The 19,692-nt window shown below is 36.5% G+C and overlaps 1 protein-coding gene across 6 annotated transcripts in view; it reads left to right on the plus strand.

Annotated features, from left to right (window-relative positions):
- LOC115425612 (serine/threonine-protein kinase 10-like) overlaps positions 1 to 19,692 on the plus strand; it is a 69,543-nt gene that overhangs the window by 1,911 nt on the left and 47,940 nt on the right. For all 6 annotated transcript variants that reach the window (XM_030143618.1, XM_030143705.1, XM_030143292.1 and 3 more), the window contains exons 2-4: positions 668 to 832; positions 13,779 to 13,827; positions 14,014 to 14,163. In XM_030143618.1, coding sequence (XP_029999478.1) covers positions 668 to 832; positions 13,779 to 13,827; positions 14,014 to 14,163 — 364 coding nt within the window. The remainder of the gene's footprint in view (positions 1 to 667; positions 833 to 13,778; positions 13,828 to 14,013; positions 14,164 to 19,692) is intronic.

Here is a 19,692-nt window from a genome sequence, read left to right on the forward strand (position 1 = left end):
TCACGATATATCATGATACTGTTAAAAAGGCAATTTTTTGTTTCTTTCTTTTTTTAAATTATTATTTCCTGGAAGAATTGAATTACACCAGAAATACTAAACATGTTTTTATTTGATCACAACAGGATCTAATGCTACATCACAAAATGTTCCTGTGTTCAAATTGAAATTCTGTTTTACAGACATTACAGTTTCAAATCCTGTTCAAATGTTCATATTCTATTAGTTCAGAACTAACATCAGAACATTATTTTTGTATGATTCCAACAAAGGAACTACCATCTGCCTCTCAGACAGTAAAAAGTGCTTTTAGGATGCTTCAAATAACCATTATTTAAACCATTATTTTATTATTTAAGCATTAGTTATTTAAATCAGTATTACATAATAATAAATAAAACGTAAACAATAAAGAAAACCATAAAACAAAAATGAACCTCCACAATATCTGCATCTGAAGAAATACCTAAAAATATCGATTCCGTACTTTTTAATATCGATACAGTATTGTGAAATGAAATATTGCGATATATTGCAGAACCAATATTTTCTAACAGCCCTAAATAAAACGTTTCTAAACTAAATCGAAACACAAGAGAGTTAGACTGGAGTAAATGAGTGCAGTTCAGTGGACATCCAGCCGTCTAATAACAGTGTCATCCCACAGGCTCAGAACAAACAGACGGGCATTCTAGCCGCAGCTAAAGTTATCGACACTAAAACCGAGGAGGAGCTGGAGGACTACATGGTGGAGATCGACATCCTGGCCTCCTGTGACCATGAAAACATTGTCAAACTGCTCGACGCTTTCTATTTCGAGGGCAAACTGTGGGTGAGTACAGAAACAAGCTTTGTGGAGTCAGTGTTTCCTTTGGGTCTGATGATGTTTGAAGTAGAAAGGCAAAGAAAAGTACGAATACATCTGGTCTATTTAGAATATTAAAGTGGAACTAGAAGATGGGACCCTTTTGGTTCTTCTTCGCTGTCTTTGTATCATTTTTCTCTATGGAGCATCCCCTACAGTTTGGAAGCACATATTGACAGTGGTAAAACCCATCCGCTCTGACCATGTGCATTTGTTTTCAGTAAAGCTAATCCTTCTAGACATGGGTCTAGGGATGTAACGATTACCGGTACAATGGTAAACCGCGGTAAAATTGCCAACGGTTCGTATTACCATTTAAATTCTAATTATCATGATAACCATGTTTGATTACCGCACTTTTCTGGAGAAAATGCCTATGTAAAGATCTGCTTTTATGTCAAATATTTGAGTATAGTTTTAATTTATTACAGTTTTGATTTTATATTACCTAATATTTGGAACCAATATTCACTTTTAAAGTCTTTGAAAAGGCTCGTTAAGTATCTGTGTGTTATTTATGCAATAAATTATATACATTTTTCAAAACAGATTTTATATTTTTGTGTGTTTATTGTCCTTTTATGTTTGTACAGTAGGTTAAAGTGAAAAAAATAATAGGCAGATGATATAAATGAAGTTGTGCTGAAAAAACAGATCCCAAACATGGGTATAGTAAACATTTGTTTATATAGTATATAAGGCAAAATCAAAAGGACTGAAAAACGGACAAAATAGGCTCAGACCACTAAGGGTTAATATTTGAATGTTTCCGCAACAGAAGGTATATTGTGCTAAATATTTTATTTGTTTTTGTTTTTTTTTTTCTTTTTTTTTTTTTAAATACAACTTGGTTAAATTATTTCAGTGTGTGTATTAGTACTTTATGAACATTTTGAGCACAATTTCAATAATACCGCGACAATAATGATAACCATGCTAATTTTAGTCACAATAACCGTGATACGAAATTTTCATATTGTTACATCCCTACATGGGTCATATAATGAACGACAAAAACTAGATTCAACTAAATTCTGTGTTTAGTCATAAAAACACACTCCTGAGGCAGAGAAAGGGTGATCTAGTAAACAAAACAAACACACACCTACGGGTAACATACAACTGGGATTACCAGCGAGTATGCTAACATCTGCGCTAGCTAGCAAATATCCAGGCATTGTTCATAAAATGAGTTCATAAACCAGTAAACACAACCAATAGAATCATCCAGAATCATTCATTCTTATCAAAATTTTGGGCCAAAGTTCAACGTGGGCAGCTGAAGCAGGCAGGTTTTAGAGCTAATCATCAGACCAGTTTATAATCCGCCAGCATCTGATCAAAGCTCATTTTTATACGCCTATGGGTTTTGTTTTTCACTGTAACCTACACTCCAGACAAAACCACAGAAGACTGTTTTCTGCTTTACAACATACTCGTGTCCTTGAGTCTGTGGATATTTCACATCTTCAAACTGAAATCTTTTACTAATTAGTAGATTTTTTTTTTTTTTTTTTACCAAGATAGAAAGTTAAGCCTCATGTTTCCTTACATGATCTTAGTCTTTTCTCTGCTGCATGTTTTCCTCTGAATTAGACAGTGGTTTGGACAATGGTGTCATTAGATTAATGTGTTCATCTGCTTATTATTTCTACATGAATGGATGAATCTTGTTCAAAAAAGGACAAAACCTGCATCACAGTCCAAAATATTGTTCACCAGTCGCTTTTCCATTGACCCTCAAATTGAATATGCAGCTGCATTTATACTGCAGCCAAATGTGTCCCAAGTCTGATTTTTGTGACCATATGTGACCTGGATGTGATCTGTTAAAGACAGTTTGAACAGCACTAATCTGACCCAGACCACTTTCATATGTGGTCCTAAATCTGACCCAGACCACTGTCATATGTGGTCCTAAATCTGACCCAGACCACTGTCATATGTGGTCCTAAATCTGACCCAGACCATTTTCATATGTGGTCCTAAATCTGGCCCAGACCACTTTCATATGTGGTCCTAAATCTGATCCAGATCTGATATTTTCCAATGTGACTTCAGTCTGAACATCCAGGTCGCATTTATCCGACCTTTACGTCATTGAAATGGGACAAACGTCCCAGTTGTCGGTCCCAGTTGTTGGTCGGAGCGGAGGAAAACCATATTTCCTTCTGTAAACACAGTGTGTGTCTGCATGGTCTGGTATTCCATCTGGACCTCTTTAGTCCACATGGGTCACTTCAGGACCTCTTCAGTGCATGTGGGTCACTTGAGGGCCTCTTTAGTCCACGTGGGTCACTTCAGGACCTCTTTAGTCCATGTGGGTCACTTCAGGACCTCTTTAGTCCATGTGGGTCACTTCAGGACCTCTTTAGTGCATGTGGGTCACTTCAGGACCTCTTTAGTCCATGTGGGTCACTTCAGGGTCACATTCAGTTCAGACTAAAACTCATAGAAGTCACATTTAATGTGGAATATGAACCAACACACACACGAAAAAAACAGATTTCACCAAAAAATCTGAACTGTGCATTTAAACCTGCTGTGTGAATGGAGTCTAACTTCCACATAAAATTTGCCTGATGGGAAAACGACAATTTCACCCAAACTCTCGTTTTTTGATATAAGTTTTTGCGCTGGCAAGAGGTGGTTTTTCAGGTGTAGTGCAATTGGTATATCATGCAAAACTGCACTGGAAAGACCTTTTTCTGCAACTAGTCACAAGAATTTAAAAAAAAAAAAAAAAATGTTGATGGACGTTACTACAAGAGAAGAAGTTTTAAAATACACATGTCCATATGTGTGGACACACCAAGAAACCCAATGATTTTTTAAATTTAGTACAGGATAGAAGGGTAATATATAATAAGAACGAATATATCTGTAAATCAACGTGATGTTTATGTTTCTCATCATGTTTATGGAATAACTTCTTGTGTCATCTCGCGGTAATAAATAAACAAATCATGGCATTTGTGATTTAATGGAAAAACTGACATTACACACTTCTGTTTTTTTTTTTCCAACATTTAGTAAATATTGGTAAAGTTTTGCGCAGCTGTCTAATGGAAAAGTGGCACAAAATTGAGTGAATCTTCATATTTTAACCAGTAATCATTTTACCTCCAAAGACAGTTAATAGGTTTTTGTCCCATGGGTTGAAACTGTGTCAAAGTGTAAGACACAAGGGAGTGTTTCCATGAATAAATCAGCATAAATAGGTGTTTGTGAGGAGCAGCTGAAGTGGATAACCTGTACCTCAGGACACTCTCAGTTTAATCGTATGTACATTTTGATGTTTGAGACATTTATTTTTTTTAGTATGAAAATCACAAAGCATCCAGGCATAAAGAGGAGCATAAAATCAGTATTGAAGACATGACACTTACTTACATTGTACTAATTAATTCCATCTCTGCATAATTCTCCTGTATCCAACCATTCAAGTCCGATAACAGAAGCCTGGGGGTGGGGGGTGTTGATAGATGATGACAGGTACCAGGCTTTGACCTCTGGGACTGGATCTGCCACCAACCACACAGACAGAACACACTGGGCCGGTTCTAAACGCCTATGATTACCTGAGGATTGAATTTCAGCCCAGTCTTTTCCTCCCCATTGTGTGGTGAACAATGGTCCAGGCTCTATGGAGGACGTCTGCAGATTCCTATCTGGGCCTGTGTGGCACCTGGTCGTGCAAAGGAGAGAGAGAGAGGGCGGAAAAGAGAGAGAGAGGGTGTCCAGGACATTTCCTCAAACAGATGAAAGGCTTCACTTCAGATCAGAATTCTACGAAGACGGGGAGGCAACTGTGGAAATGTGTGTCACCCACTGACCTTTGGTTCCATTTTGACCATGAGAGAGAGAGAGAGAGAGAGAGAGAGAGATAATCAACAAGATGAGTAGCCATGAGTAAAAAAAAATTAAGTGGACAAACGTAAGCATCAAAATGAGTAAAGACAAAAAAAGCAGGAAAATTAGTGAAAAATGAATAAAATGACAGAAATTCATAAAAACTGAATGAAAAGATAGACTTTATTGATCCCAAACTAGCACATGATGATGACAAGATGAGATGGTTGTTAAGTTCAAATGTACTTAAATTAACATTATTTACTTGTTTGTAAAGCCTGGAAAAAGTGGCAGATATGTTTGTTTAAATAGGTCAGTACTTTGTTTTGTTTATATCCATATGCCTTTTGTCTGGTATTTGATTTTTGGTTTATATTTATGGTGTCTTATAAGCCCATGTAAGGGCTGGACATGTTTGTATGCAAGACACAATAATTAAAACATTCATTCATTCTAGAACATTTTTGTGCAGCAGCAGCATGAAACACAATAAAAATAGAATAAAAGAATAAAAATAGAATACGAGAGCAAACACATTATACGTCATAAATTAATATTATAAAAACAGAACTGGTAAAAAAATAAATAAATGAACAGTAAAAGGTGCAACAGTAAACTGTAATGTGCAAAGTAAAGTGTAGGGAACAGGTGGTTAAATGCCATTAAAGTCCATGTGGTTGCACTGTCACGTCTGCACTTTGACCCTTTTCACATTTCAAAGGTTCTGTCACTGCTGAGTTTATGAGTTCATGTGTTCACGTCAGTGTTTGTGTGTGTCAGATAAACATGTGTGAGAGGAAGCCACAGCCCTGACCCACAGTTCCTCTGTGAACACGCAGTGCCACAGTGGGGGTCATTGTACCACAGCCCCCCCACCCCCCCTGCTAAAACAACAGCACGCCCACAGAAACACTACAATGGTGTGTGTGTATGTGTGTGTGTGTGTGTGTGTGTGTGTGTTGAACAGAGCAGACTGTTCAGGGATCCCAGACGGTGTGGGTCTTGTCAGGCCTTTGTAGTGGGGGGGTGGGGGGGCTTATTTCAGGAAAATATTCAGATTCAACTTTAGCCCAGATTTTCTAATGCTCCCATGTCTTGGGAATACAAAAAATGTGAAAAAATTTCAAATCAAGCGCCCCCCCCCCCCCCCCCCCCCCCCCCCATCCTGAAAATTACTTTTTCAACCCTGAAAACGTGGGGTTTTTGGCAACTTTCAAACCTTCTCTTCTGATAAAGTACAATGTAGCAATCTGCTCATGCTGGGCCTTAAATGTTTTTTTGTGAGACATGTCATGTCTTAAGAGTGCTTTGCACTACAAAAAGTGTCGTGTCAAGGTCAAATTATAGGTCAAAGGTCACCCAAATGGTCAAAAATGCATATTTGATGGAATTAAGATGTTAATGTGGGTTCTTCCAAATGTTGGGCTCAGGTTCTCTCCTCATAACACATCTATTGACCACAAACAACTTCCATTCAATAAGACACATTAAACACAACTATTTACTCAATGTATTATCCATATAGACATGAAAAAAGAATTTCACAACTTTTCAATTTACATGTGTATGTCCTGTTGGTGCAGTGGATAGCACTGGTGCCTCACAGACAGAAGGTTCTGGGTTCGATTCCAGCACCAGTCGATGGGGGTGGGACCTTTCTTTGTGGAGTTTGCATGTTGTCTGCGTGGATTCTCTCCGGGTACTCTGGCTCCTCCCACCATCTAAACACATGCACTGATAGGTTAATGGGTTAATCTAAATTGTCCATAGGTGTGAATGTGACAGTGATAGTTTGTGTCTATATGTTCAGTTCTGTGATGAACTGGCAAAATGTCCAAGGTGAACCCCGCCTTCACCTGTAAGTAGCTGGGATAGGCTCCGCCCCCGTGACCCTAGTGAGGATAAAGTGGTTCAGAAAATGAATGAATGTCCTGTTGCAATACTTGTAGCTTCATTTTAATGTAGTGTTAATGATGGGTGACACAGTGGTGCAGTGAATAGCACTGGTGCCTCACGGCAAGAAGGCCCTGGGTTCAATTCCAACACCAGTCGATGGGGGTGGGACCTTTCTGTGTGGAGTTTGCATGTTCTCTCCGGGTACTCTGGCTCCTCCCACCATCCAAACACATGCACTGATAGGTTAATGGGTTAATCTAAATCGCCCATAGGTGTGAATGTGACAGTGACTGTTTGTCTTTGTATGTTCAGTCTGTGATGAACTGGTCACATGTCCAGGGTGAACCCCACCTTCACCTGTAAGGAGCTGGGATAGACTCCAAGCGACCTAGTGAGGATAAAGCGGGTTCAGAAAATGAATGTGGTGTTAGTGATTCCCACCAAAATGTGTGCTAGTGTTTCACACCACACTAATGGTGGTAAATTCAAATGGAATGTACATGTTGAAATATTTAGTCTGTAATGCATCTTTAAAGGGCCAAAGGCCTTGGGGGATCCCACCAGGAAACCAGAGGGAACAGAACTGAGGACATATTTGATAAAATGTCCGAGTGGTATGAATTTTTGAAAAAAGTAGTCATTTTGGTGACCTTTAACCTACAACATGACCTTGACATTAGACTTTTCATAGCACAAAGTACTCTTACGATACATGGCACTTACAAGATCATTAAATGGCCCATCACAAACATATTTATAGAGGTTGGGGGGGGGGGGGGGGTTGAACGAAAATTTCAAAAAAATTACACAGGAGTGCTTAGAACATCTTGTTGCATCAGAAAATCAGGGGTAATGTGGTATTTGATATTAAGCCCCCCCTCCCTATTTGTAATTGGAAGTGGAGCAGTGTTGAAAAGCAGAATGAACACTGGAATATCACTGAACTTTGGTGAAAAGTGAGTGTTTTTGCCTAGAAATAGATGAGCGGATTTTGTCACTTTAAATCAGGGTTCTCAAACTCATGTTCTTTTAGGTTCCACATTCAGCCTGATTTGATCTGCAGTGGGCTGAACCAGTAAAATAATAACAGAATAACCTATAAATAATGACAATTGCACATTTATGTCTGTTTCAGTGCAAAAAAAACCCATTAAATTATGAAAATACTTTGATAAACTATCCAAACAAAAAAATGAATAACCTGAAAAGGCTGAAATTTAAATCAAAAAACTGTTTTTAAAAAAATCAGTACAGTTTTAACAATATTCTGCCTCAACCTATCATTTCTCCATGTGCATTATGGATCAGATCTACAAAGACACTAAACACTGAGGAACAGGCAGAAAATGGTTAAAACTGTGCTGAATTTTCTTTAGACATTTCAGGTTGTTCATATTTGTTCAGGTTATTCACATTTTATTGTTACAGGATAGTTTGGAAATGGAAATATTTTCATAATTTAATGTTATTTTTTGCACTAAAACAAAGAAAGAATAAAAAAAAAAAAAGTTTGTATTATTTATAGACATAATGTAGTATTACTTTTTCACATAAACTGAGAAGAAAATCTGGAGCCATTCTTTTTCATTGGTTATTCTGCTGTTATTATTTGACTGTAGATCATATTGGTCTGTATGTGGAACTGGAACTAAAACGAGTTCCACAGCCTTGACTGTGGAATTTTTACACTTTGTAAATTCATCCCAGGGGCCAGATTGGAACCTTTGGCGGGATGCATTTGGGCCCTGGGACCCATGTTTGACACCCCTGCTTTAAAAACTGACTGATTCAGCAAAAAAAAAAAAAAAACATGGGTTACAAATGTGTTCACCACAATCAGTTTCTCAATGATTTGAGGACGGCAGAACACTTTTACTTCCCCTTCCTTATGTGTAACATTCAGCCAAAGGTTCCTCAAATCTAATACAAATATAATTTACTGCACATAAATAATATCCTGGGAGTAAATGTTTAATTTTAGTAAGTACTGACTAGTACTGACTAATAAGCTATTTGTAAATAAAACAAAAAACTAAAGACGGAGTAGGTTAATTTAATTATTTGTTTTGAATTTAATCATCATAATCTCAGTTAAACCACTTTATTAATCACTGAACAAAGATAAAATAAGAAAAAAATAAAGAATGAAAAAGTAGTGTTTTATTGCCTGCTTGGCTTCATCCAACTTCTTCTTATTTTTTTTTATATAACACACTGTTTTAAGCATTTATTACATATAATAAATGATAATTCATAGACAGACATTGAAAGTTAAGTTCTTCCTGAAAAAAGGTGCAAAAGAATTGGGGAAAAAATAATTTTTTGATACTTTTATTGCAAAAAAACAAAGAAATATAGGCATCCTGTTATAATGGTGTTCTTAAAAGGGTTAACCCTTAGAGGTCCACGGTCATGACCCCGTGACTGAATCACATGACATATTCAACACGTTGTAGCGTCGGAAGTCAGTCACATAGACCACTGGGGACAATTGCTTTCAAAAGTGCAGACTTGAAACACTCTCCCACTTTTTATTTCATGTTGATAGAGCAAATAAAACTGGAGATGTGACGGTTTGAAACCGGAGCTAACAAGCGATATAGCGTTATTATAGCGATATAAAGCAAGCGTTATATTTCTGACCATATCTTCGTTTTTTTGTCCTTTTTCCAAATGGAAAAAACTGGCTGAATCTGCAGATTCTAATCCACAGACTGCATTAGCATCACAGGTAAGGGTGGGGATGACCCCCACCTGAAATCAGATTTTATATTTTTTGTGTGTTTGTTGTCCTTTTGTGTTGATATAGTAAGTTAGAGTGAAAAAATAATAGGCAGATGAGATAGATGAAGACGTGCTGAAAAAAAGATACCAAACATGGGTATAGTAAACATTTGTTTATATAGTATATAAAGGCAAAATCAAAAGTACTGAAAAACGGACAAAATAGGCTCAGACCACTAAGGGTTAATGATCTTTGTGAATAAATGTAGATGTGAGTGTGGATCTGAAACTCATTTGCACAGGACTGGTTTAACCTGGAGGCCTCCAGTGGTTTAGGAGTTTAGTGTTTTACTCAAACAAACCACTGTAATCTTTGGAATATAATGTCAGGGATTTCCTCTTACAGGCATTTGTTGAAAACTAGAAAAATGTTCCTTACTGCTGCTGTCGACTATGTATTAATCTGACTGTCATTTGAGATTTCACTCTTTTGAAATAATATCCGTTTGCTCTTTGAGTCAAAGTAGAACCTGCAATACTGTAACATGAGAATGTTACATTTGTAATTCACAGTTATTCTGTTTATGTTGTAGTTCCTGACTATGAAATAAGTAACTGTGGTGAGGAAACAATAAAACACACAGAAGAAAAGAGCAGGAGTTTTTTTTAGATAATTTCAGAGTATGATGTTGAGAGATACTTTGCATTTTAGGCAAATGAACACGGAACAGGACAAGATAGAAGAGACACTACAGAGCAGTGATAACACAAAAACTGTAACTGCAATATTTCGTCTGTTTGATGATTCAGTTAAATGCGTATGAATGGAAAAGACTTCATTCTGTTTCCATCAGAGTTGGACAGTCTGTCAGCCTGTGCAGTCCAATCATCACAAGTCCCTAGTTTATCTGGAATTACTCTAAACCTTCTGGTATCAGAGTGAGCATACTATTAACACTTTAAAAAGTTGTATTATTTTTCAGAATGAGTTTTAGGTCAGAATTCTATAAAGTTGTTCATTTTTGCATGATTTTTTAAAGTTCTGACCCATCCATTCTTGCACTAACACCCTTCAACCAAATGAGTAAAATACACACTGACATATTTAACATCTGACCTAGAACCAAAAATAACAATAAAATGAACCAATGTTGGTGTTAATCACTGACATATGACAGGATGAAAAAAATAAATAATACAAATTTAGGTAGAATATTGGAGAAAAAAAAATTATCCAAAAAATAAGGTTTGTTTACATTACAAACATGGCATTGAAATGGTATAAAATATGACGGACACTATAATAATAATGCATATTTGGCAGTGTTGGTGGTAATCATGACATATGTCAGCTTGTTTTGTGTTTTTTGCATCAAAAAAAATATGGTTTGTTTACATCAAAAACACGGCAAAGGTAAAAAAAAAAAAGTTATTGAGTTTGGTATTTTTGTTTTTGGCTCAAGTTGATGAAATACAAGAAAAAAAAAAAACAAACTGTATGAAAAACGTTTTGACATGACTACAACTGTGCAGAGTATGTGCTTTATGTGTTTAGAAGGACCTCTGTGGGGGGGGGGGTTAATGGTAACTCCAGTCATTCTGCTGTTTACTGATTTTAGGAAAACACAAGTGGAACCTTACTGTCATGTTTATCTTCTTTGAAGAACATTTTTAAATTTGTAGTGCTGCGTTGGCTTTCCCTCATGGTATCAAAAATGGAATTGACTGGTATTAACCCTATAAAACCATCTGTATCATATTTGCTACGCCAGGTTCTGAGACCTCTATCTTATCGACAAGATCAATACTTCAATATGGCCGCTATCGTTAAAACATCCACGCACTTTTTACAGGAAAGTCTTTGGTAATTTTCAAAAAGTTACATTTAAAACATTTATATTGGGTTTTTTTTTTTTTTTTTTTTTTTCTTTATTGTACAGCTAAATGATGTTAAAGCGTGGTATCAGATTTGACACTGCAGGTATGTAAGGTGATTTAGAAAAACGCTCAGTGTATCAAATCTGATATAAAATATAAAACAAAATGACATGGCAAAAATATGTAAATATCTTTAAATGTCATACTTAAATGTTTATACTTTCAGAACATTTATTTCTACCTGCCTTTCTTTTGCACTGGTGTGTTGCATATTTCTGCTGTATACTGTTAAATTTCCACATGGTGGGATCGATATAGTCTTATCTTGTCTTAAAATGTTTTGTTTGGATTTTGTTAAAAGGTCGAACATCTCAATTCCAAAAAATTTAAATTTTGTGGCCAGTTTTTGAGGGGTCAGGTTTTACAGGGTTAAAACAATGCTGCTATTATTGAAAGTATTGTAATGAACTGAGGAATATTGGCTGTTTACTGCCTTGAACCTATTTGTTGTTCTGAGCATATCTGGCCCTGCCTCAGGTCCTGTGTCTATACAAATGTTAATCCTATTTAAAGCATGAGGCTTAGGGTCTGGCTGTATAGCGGGCTAGTTAGCGACAGAGTGAAACCCTGTCTACCATGTGACCCCGATCGGGCCAATCCTCTTACGTCAGCAGCCGCGTTGAACCCACCTAAGTGGCTTTAAAGGCTCAGAAGGTTTCATTCACACAAACACAGTGGAGGTTCATTCTGAAATTACCTTCATCTCATCAGTAGTTTGGGTCCATGATGATGATGATGATGATGATGATGTATTATTTAAGGAACTGTATATCTACAATGCAAGGTTCTAATAGTTTTGGATTTTTCATTATAGTTTAGTTTTATTTAGTTTGGACTTTTTTTTCTCTAATTCAGTTAGTTTTAATTCGTTTTTAGAGCAGGTTTGATAGTTGTTATTAGTTTTCGTTATTCTCTAAATGCTTAGTTTTAGTTTAGTTTTTTTTAGATCTTTTCTCTTCTTCTCCGTTGTATTCAAATAAATCCCAGACAGGACTCTGCTGCTTTCTCCCAGCTTTAGTCTCCATGTTTCCAGGTAGAGTGGGGACCAGAAGACGACTGGAAACCACAAGTGACGGACCGTCAAGTGTTGTATGGTGACAGCAGAGAAAATTGCTAAAGCGAAATAAATCGATTTCGTATCAATCCGACGTTGACAAAGATAAAAAACGAAGGGAATTTTATCCATAACTTTTATCCGTTTTAGTTTGTTTTGTAAACACACAATACAGTTTCAGCTAATTATGTTTTTTTTTTCCCTTTAATTATACTTTTTATTTATTTCAGTTAACGAAAATATTTTTACAATTCTAGTTTTGGTCATTTCGTTAGTTTTCGTTAACGATAATAACCTTGGTACAATGCACGTCGAAGCCGACTGAGGCATGAGAACCTCCCAGAATGTCACAATAGATCTGAGGTCACTGGGTTCAGTCTTTTATTTCCTGCATATACAGACACCGTACATTCAGTTCTATGTCCCACAGGTAATCCCCCCAAAAAAGTCACTTTAGGAGTAGGGCTGTAAGAAAATATCAGTTTTGCAATATATCGCGATTTTTCATTTCATTATACTGTATCGATATTAAAAAGTACTGTATCGATATTTTTAGGTATTTATTCAAATGGAGATATGGTGGAGGTTCATGTTTTTGTTTTTTTGTGGTATTTTAGTCTTATTTCTATATTCTCATGGGTATTTTACTCTATTTCTATATTCACATGGGTATTTTACTCTATTTCTATATTCACATGGGTATTTTACTCTTTTATTTCTATGTTCACATGGGTGTTTTGCTCTGTTGTTTGTACTATAAAAGTAGTATTGTGATATTACAGGTCATGCTTTTTTTTTTTTTTAACTGATTAAGAGTTTTGTTAAATAATGGGTATTTCAATCCTCCTAAAAGCACTTTTTACTGTCTGACAGAGGCAGCTGTTAGTTCTTTTGTTGGGATCGCACAAAAATAATGTTATGATGTTGGATGATTCAGGGACTGAACACTATGCATTCTATTCACAGCTCATAGAATATGAACATTTGAGCAGGATCTGAAACTGGAATGTCTGTTAAACGTAATTTTTAAAATTTATTAATTTGTGTGTTTGTGTGTTTTTTGTACTTGTAATTTTATTTTTATTTATCTGTAAGAAATAGTTTTTACAGAGGAAAGTTTTGTCATATAGTATTAAATCCTGTTCTGATCAAATAAAAGTGTTTAGTATTTGTACATATTTCTGGTATAATTCAATTTTCCCAGGAAATAATATCTTAGAAGAAGAAACAAATAAGAAATATTACCTTGTTAACAGTATTGTGATATATTACGATACATTGTATCGTGGTCCTAGTATTGTGATTTGTATCGTATCTCCAGATTCTTGCTGATACACAGCCCTATTTAGGACGGACTTCTCAACTATAGTGCAGTTTTACAATAACAAGAACTACCTGCTGCTGTTTGTCCCCAGCATATTAACCATGTCTTTTCCCTTTTGTGTTCAGATTCTCATAGAGTTCTGTGCAGGAGGGGCAGTGGACGCCGTCATGTTGGGTGAGTCTGTGTTTTCAGTTCACAGGCTGATTTAAATGTCAAAAATATCCAGCACCGTCCATCATTGAAAAAGCTGATGTTCATATTGGACTGAATGTAGTTCAACCCCTGTTCATCAGTCTTGAAAATGTTACAAGTGGGTCTGGAGCTCTAAAACCTGTGTTTGTCTGCCCCCCCCCCATGTAGAACTGGAGAGACCCCTGACAGAGCCACAGATCCGGGTGGTATGTAAGCAGACTCTGCAGGCCCTCGTTTACCTCCACGACGGCAAGATCATCCACAGAGACCTGAAGGCTGGAAACATCCTCTTAACCCTGGACGGCGATGTCAAACTGGGTAAGGGCCAGTGAACAGAAGCAACGCACCAACACTGAGGAGGAGGGTTCCAAAATACAATAGAAGACAGTAGCAGGGTTCCAGTGGGGTCTGAAAAAGTCTTAAAAAGTCTTGAATTTACAAATCTGCATTTAACACTTCAACTTAATACAGGAAAGTACATGTTTTGGCTTGTTAGGCTTTTTTTTTTTTTTTTTTTTTTAAATTAAATAATCGCCTATGGAAACATCATGATGCAACAATTGTTTCAGATTTATTTATTTTTGGGGGGGGCGTATATAGAAGTTTTTTTTTTTTTTTTTTTTTAACTCTATTGAAATTAGAACAATAGCAATATAAAAAAGCCATATAAAGTATCCAATATATATGTCAGAACAAGAACACTATACCTGCTCTCACATGTACACACACACACACACACACACACACACACACACACACACACACACACACACACACACAGTCTACTTACTTAATATTAAAGTAATCTCTAAAGGGCTGCCAAACTGAATAAAATAACTTTACGTTATCTTTTAGTGAAAATGTGTTTTTCTCCAAATGTAAGTGTTGCATAACGTCTTTCAAAAGAAACTGATGAGTTGGAGGATTTCCGTTCTTGCAGTTAAACAGAAAAAGGCCAGCAGTGTCACAAACTTCAAAACAACACTCTGTTTAGAGCTGAGGTCCACTCCTGTTGGTTCCACACCCAACATTACTGTTATTGGGTCTGGAAGGATCTGTCTGTTAAAAAATCTTAGACACAGATTTTTTTTTTGGAATTTAAAATTGTTTTTATGGAATGTCCTTTGCAGTGGACAGTTTTTCTTTTTTTTTTTTTTTTTTTTTTTTTTGTATAAAGCTGTGAAACCCATAGCTGGGTATTAAATTTGATCTGGTAGGTGTTCAGTTCTGTTTCCGTAAACTTGTTGACTATGTTGTGTTTAAATGTGTCTGTTAAAAGTTCAAACTGTAAAGAAGGTAACGTTAGTCGACTCAGTTCCACCCATTCCAACCCGACAATTTAGATTGAAATTACAAACCAGTTATCGTTAACTTAGCAGCCGCCAGTGAGAAATGATCACATAACATTCAGGCTGAAACATGTGCAGCCGTTAGTTGCCCAAGAAAGCTGATTTTGGGAACTTTAAGGGACGACTCACAAATGAAAACATGAGGAAATGCAATGATGTCTGACACATGAGTTTGGTAGTTAAATCTGTTTTTATCAGTTCCTTCTCTGGAAGGTTAAGTCATACCTGCCATGAACTGACTTTGAAGGCGTCATCGTGCTGGTTGGACTACTGCAGATCTTTGTCCTGTTGGACCAGGCCTCTGTCCACCACCTGTTAGTCCAAAACTCTGCTCACAGGCACCAGGAGATACGAACATTTAACTCCTGTTCTGACCTCCATGTACTGGCTTCCTGTCAACTACAGGATTCATTTTTAAATGTTACTTTTGGTTTTTAAATGTCTTAATGCGCTGGCTCTGTCTGATCTTTCTGAGCCTGTGTCAGTCCATGTTCCTGCCAGAACAATGAGGTCCACGAACCAGCTGACCTTAGAGGGTCCAAGATAACGGTTAAAAACCAGAGGAGGCCGAGCTTCTTCTGGAACAGTCTGCCTTTGCACATCAGAAAAACCCTGGCTATTAATATTTTAAACCTTAAAAACTTATTTGTTTGCAGTGAGTTCTAACACAAGCTGAGCAGGACATTCCATCTGTTTTTATTTGTCTGTTGTATTTGCTTTTACTGTTTAAGTGTTGTTCTTAACTTCTGCATTGGTACTTTTAGAATGGCTGTAAAGCACTTTGGGCATGGTTGGTTGTAAATGTGCTTTACAAACAAATCTGACCTTGACCTTGGTTGGAGAAAAGATCATTCTCAATCTGGTTGATATGAGTGGAAGGGAACGGCTGTGAAAGGGGCATTAAATTATGTTTTAAGTAGTCTTAAAAAGGTCTTAAATTAACTTGTAGAAACCTGTAGGAACCCTGTCATTGTAACACGTACAACGTAATTAAAAGTGCCATCCAGTCTGTACATCATATTTAAAACTTACAATAAAAATATAAATAAAAGCAGCTAAAAAAGGTTTGGGTAAATAAATAAGTAAAAATAAGAAAAACACAGCCAGGCTAATGTCATGAATAATAATTATTGACACCATTAGCCTGTCAGTGCTTTGTAAAGGCCCACATTAAAATGAAAAGGCCAATATTCAGATTATATTCTCCTCCCACATCAACACCAACCCTGCAAAAAATTTGATGCTGTTGAAAATTTACCTTCCATTATCCAGGTGAACATATTATGCACACGTTGCTATAAAAGGTCATATTTTTCACAATTTGCTTTAGGACAGAATTCAAATGATATTTTTTTAAACATTCCAATCCATTTACTAAAACCATCCCATAATAAACAGTGTTAAATTCCTACACTAACACCCTTCTGCCAAGTGAGTACAAAATACACACTGACACATTTAACATTTGACCTAGAACCAATAATAATAATAATAATATGAACCAATGTTGGTGTTAATCACTGACAGATGACAGGGGTTTTTTTTGTGTTGTTTTTTTTGCATCAAAAAATATGATTTGTTTACATTAAAAACATGGCACACACTGGAAAAAAAATCAGTTACCAAGTGTATTTGTCTCATTTCTAGTCCAAATATCTCGTCACACTTAAAATAAGACAGAATTACTTAAAGATGAACTTTACACTGAGATATAAGAACTGATTTATAGACAATAGATCTGGAAAATCTGATTGCAAGAAATCTTATCAAGATAATTTTCACTTGTTCCATTGGCAGATTTTTTTTTAGCTTGAATAAAGCAAAAAAAATCTTGAAAAAAAAAAAAAAAAAAAAATCTGCCAATGGGACAAATGAAAATGATCTTGGTCAGATTTCTCTAAATCAGATTTTCCAGATCTATTGTCTATAAATCAGTTCTTATATCTCACTGAAAAGTTCCTCTGTAAGTTATTCTGTCTGATTTTAAGTGTGATGAGATATTTTGACTAGAAATGAGAAAAATACACTTGGTCAGATTTAGATTTTTACAGTGCAGATAAAAAAAAAAAAAGACAGCTATTGAGTATTTGGTACTTTTGTTTATGGCTCAAGATGATGAAATATAACAAACAAAAAGAGAAATCTGAGAAATGGTGTGAATATTCTTATATCGAAGTAAATTTTTCCTGTTTCAGTTGAGGTTGTGTTTTTTTTTTAGTCATAAATGAGTTGATGCACCAGCTGAGGCCAAGGTGGTGTGTCGTTGGCCGTAGTTAGTTGTATTTTCCTGGTGTGATCTATGATGTAACAGTGATGTCATCCATTTGTACCAGTCCATTGTTGGGTTGACTTCATGGTCGTCGTCATTCACACACAGTTCTCAGATTGTCCTGTGGTTTCATAAAGATAAGAGAAGCAGCTGGGGTTTAAATACAGGAGGACTACACATTCACATCATCCACCACATGTTATACTACATACACACACACACACACACACACACACTCAATTCACGTAAAGAATGGTGTGACATATTTATAGAAAGCACTGCAGAGTTTGTGTTTCAAGTGTTGCATCTAAATCTAAGAATGTTAACAAAACCCTGGAGCAGCCTTTTTATATAAAGAGTTGTCTGGAGTGTGTAACAGAGTGTGTACAGGAGTGTGTACTGGAGTGTGTACTGGAGTGTGTAACGGAGGCAGATGCAGTGATGTGGTGTACTTCCAGGGGTATGAGTCACCGCTGCCTGGATGCAACATGGGCAAAAGAATAACACACAAGCATTTTGTCCAGTGACGTAACACACACCACACACAGAGGGGTGTGTGTGTGTGTGCTGGATTAAGGCTCATTATTCATCCAAGGCTTAATGTCATCAGATAAACGCTACAAGTGCCATTATTTTTATCAATTGTATGTCGTACTTATTTAACTTTGTATTTGCAAATTATATGTACCTTCCTTGGGACCATGTCTACAAAGTTTGTTCAGTTTTCAGAAATTTAGATTTTTGAATGATTTTTTAAACAATATTCTAAATGTTCCTTTCCTTCTACTGGTCCATCTAATGATGGTTTAGAACATGTCAATGGTTCCAGATATCAGTCTAGTTCAGGGGTCGGCAACCCTGGTCCTACAGAGCCACTATCCTGCATGTTTTAGATGTATCCCTCTTCCAACACACCTGATTCAAACGATAAGCCTATCATCACGCTCTGCAGAAGCCCGGTAATGACCATCAGGTGTGTTGGAAGAAGGAAACATCTAAAACATGCAGGATAGTGGCTCTGTAGGACCAGGGTTGCCGACCCCTGGTCTAGTTCCTATTGGTCACTGATAAAAGTCAGATATGAGACCCTTTTCCACCAAAAGCCCAGGAACTTGATTACCAGGAACTTATTTGGGGTAAAAAAGTTCCTGGTAATTGCGTTTCCACCACACCCCAAAGTTCGGGGTAATTTATTCAAATCAGGTTGATGATGTATGAGGAGCAGTCACAGAACCTGTAGTCCAGTTCATGTACATTCACAACCTCTAGCACAATAAAATGACACAGTACTTAAGTGGATGGGTTGGGTTTAATGTTTTACTGGTTGTTGAATCACTTAATCCATCTGGAATACATTTTAAATGAAGTTAACCATCGTTACATATCCTTAATTTGTATTTAAAAAATGGTAGAACATGTATTTTCAACTTCTTATTCCTTAAACTCAATCACATCTAACTTTAAGTGTGATGGATGGTTCTTTTTCATTTCTATTGTTTCACAGATATAGTCCAGGTTCAACCCTAAAGTCAGACACATTTACTCAAATGACTACATTTAATTCAACTGCATATTACTTATAAAAGTACTTATACTCTATTCATATTTTGATGCCTTGTAAATGAACAGACAGTATTAGGTTAGTTTATTCTTTATTAAAAATTGAAACAACAGTTGCAAAAAAAAAAAAAGCCAAAACAAGGTGCCTTGAGATTAAAAGGGAGATAAACATGTGTGAAAGGTTCAGGCTTCTGGACCAGGATCTGGACCAGCTGGTCCTGGACACCCAGTCTGGAACTCCATGGTCCTGGTCCTTTTTCCTCTTTCTTACATGAAAAGTAATAAAAATGCTAAAATGAATAACAGAACACATGATGACAGATTCCTACCAGTATGATGTGACATGTGACATGTCTGACCTGGGCCGTTATAAAGGAGAGTAGATGATGGACCAGGACACAAACGAGCCACAGGTTCAGAAAAAGAGGCGAGTCCGTCCGGTCCATTTCAGGTGGAAATCACAAACATACAGAATAAATCAGTGTTCAGCTCATGGCGACAACACGAATACATCCAGTTCTGTGATTTAGGTTTAGTGTCAGACTATTGACCAGTTAGTATTAGGCTAACTGGACTTCACTTTTGACTAAACAGCTGATGTTCTGCTGATACTGTTACAGCATGGAACCAACTGAGCAGTGAATATTGCTGTCATATACATACCATTGG

The sequence above is a fragment of the Sphaeramia orbicularis genome, chromosome 1, assembly GCF_902148855.1.
Source record: "Sphaeramia orbicularis chromosome 1, fSphaOr1.1, whole genome shotgun sequence".
NCBI lineage: Eukaryota > Metazoa > Chordata > Actinopteri > Kurtiformes > Apogonidae > Sphaeramia > Sphaeramia orbicularis.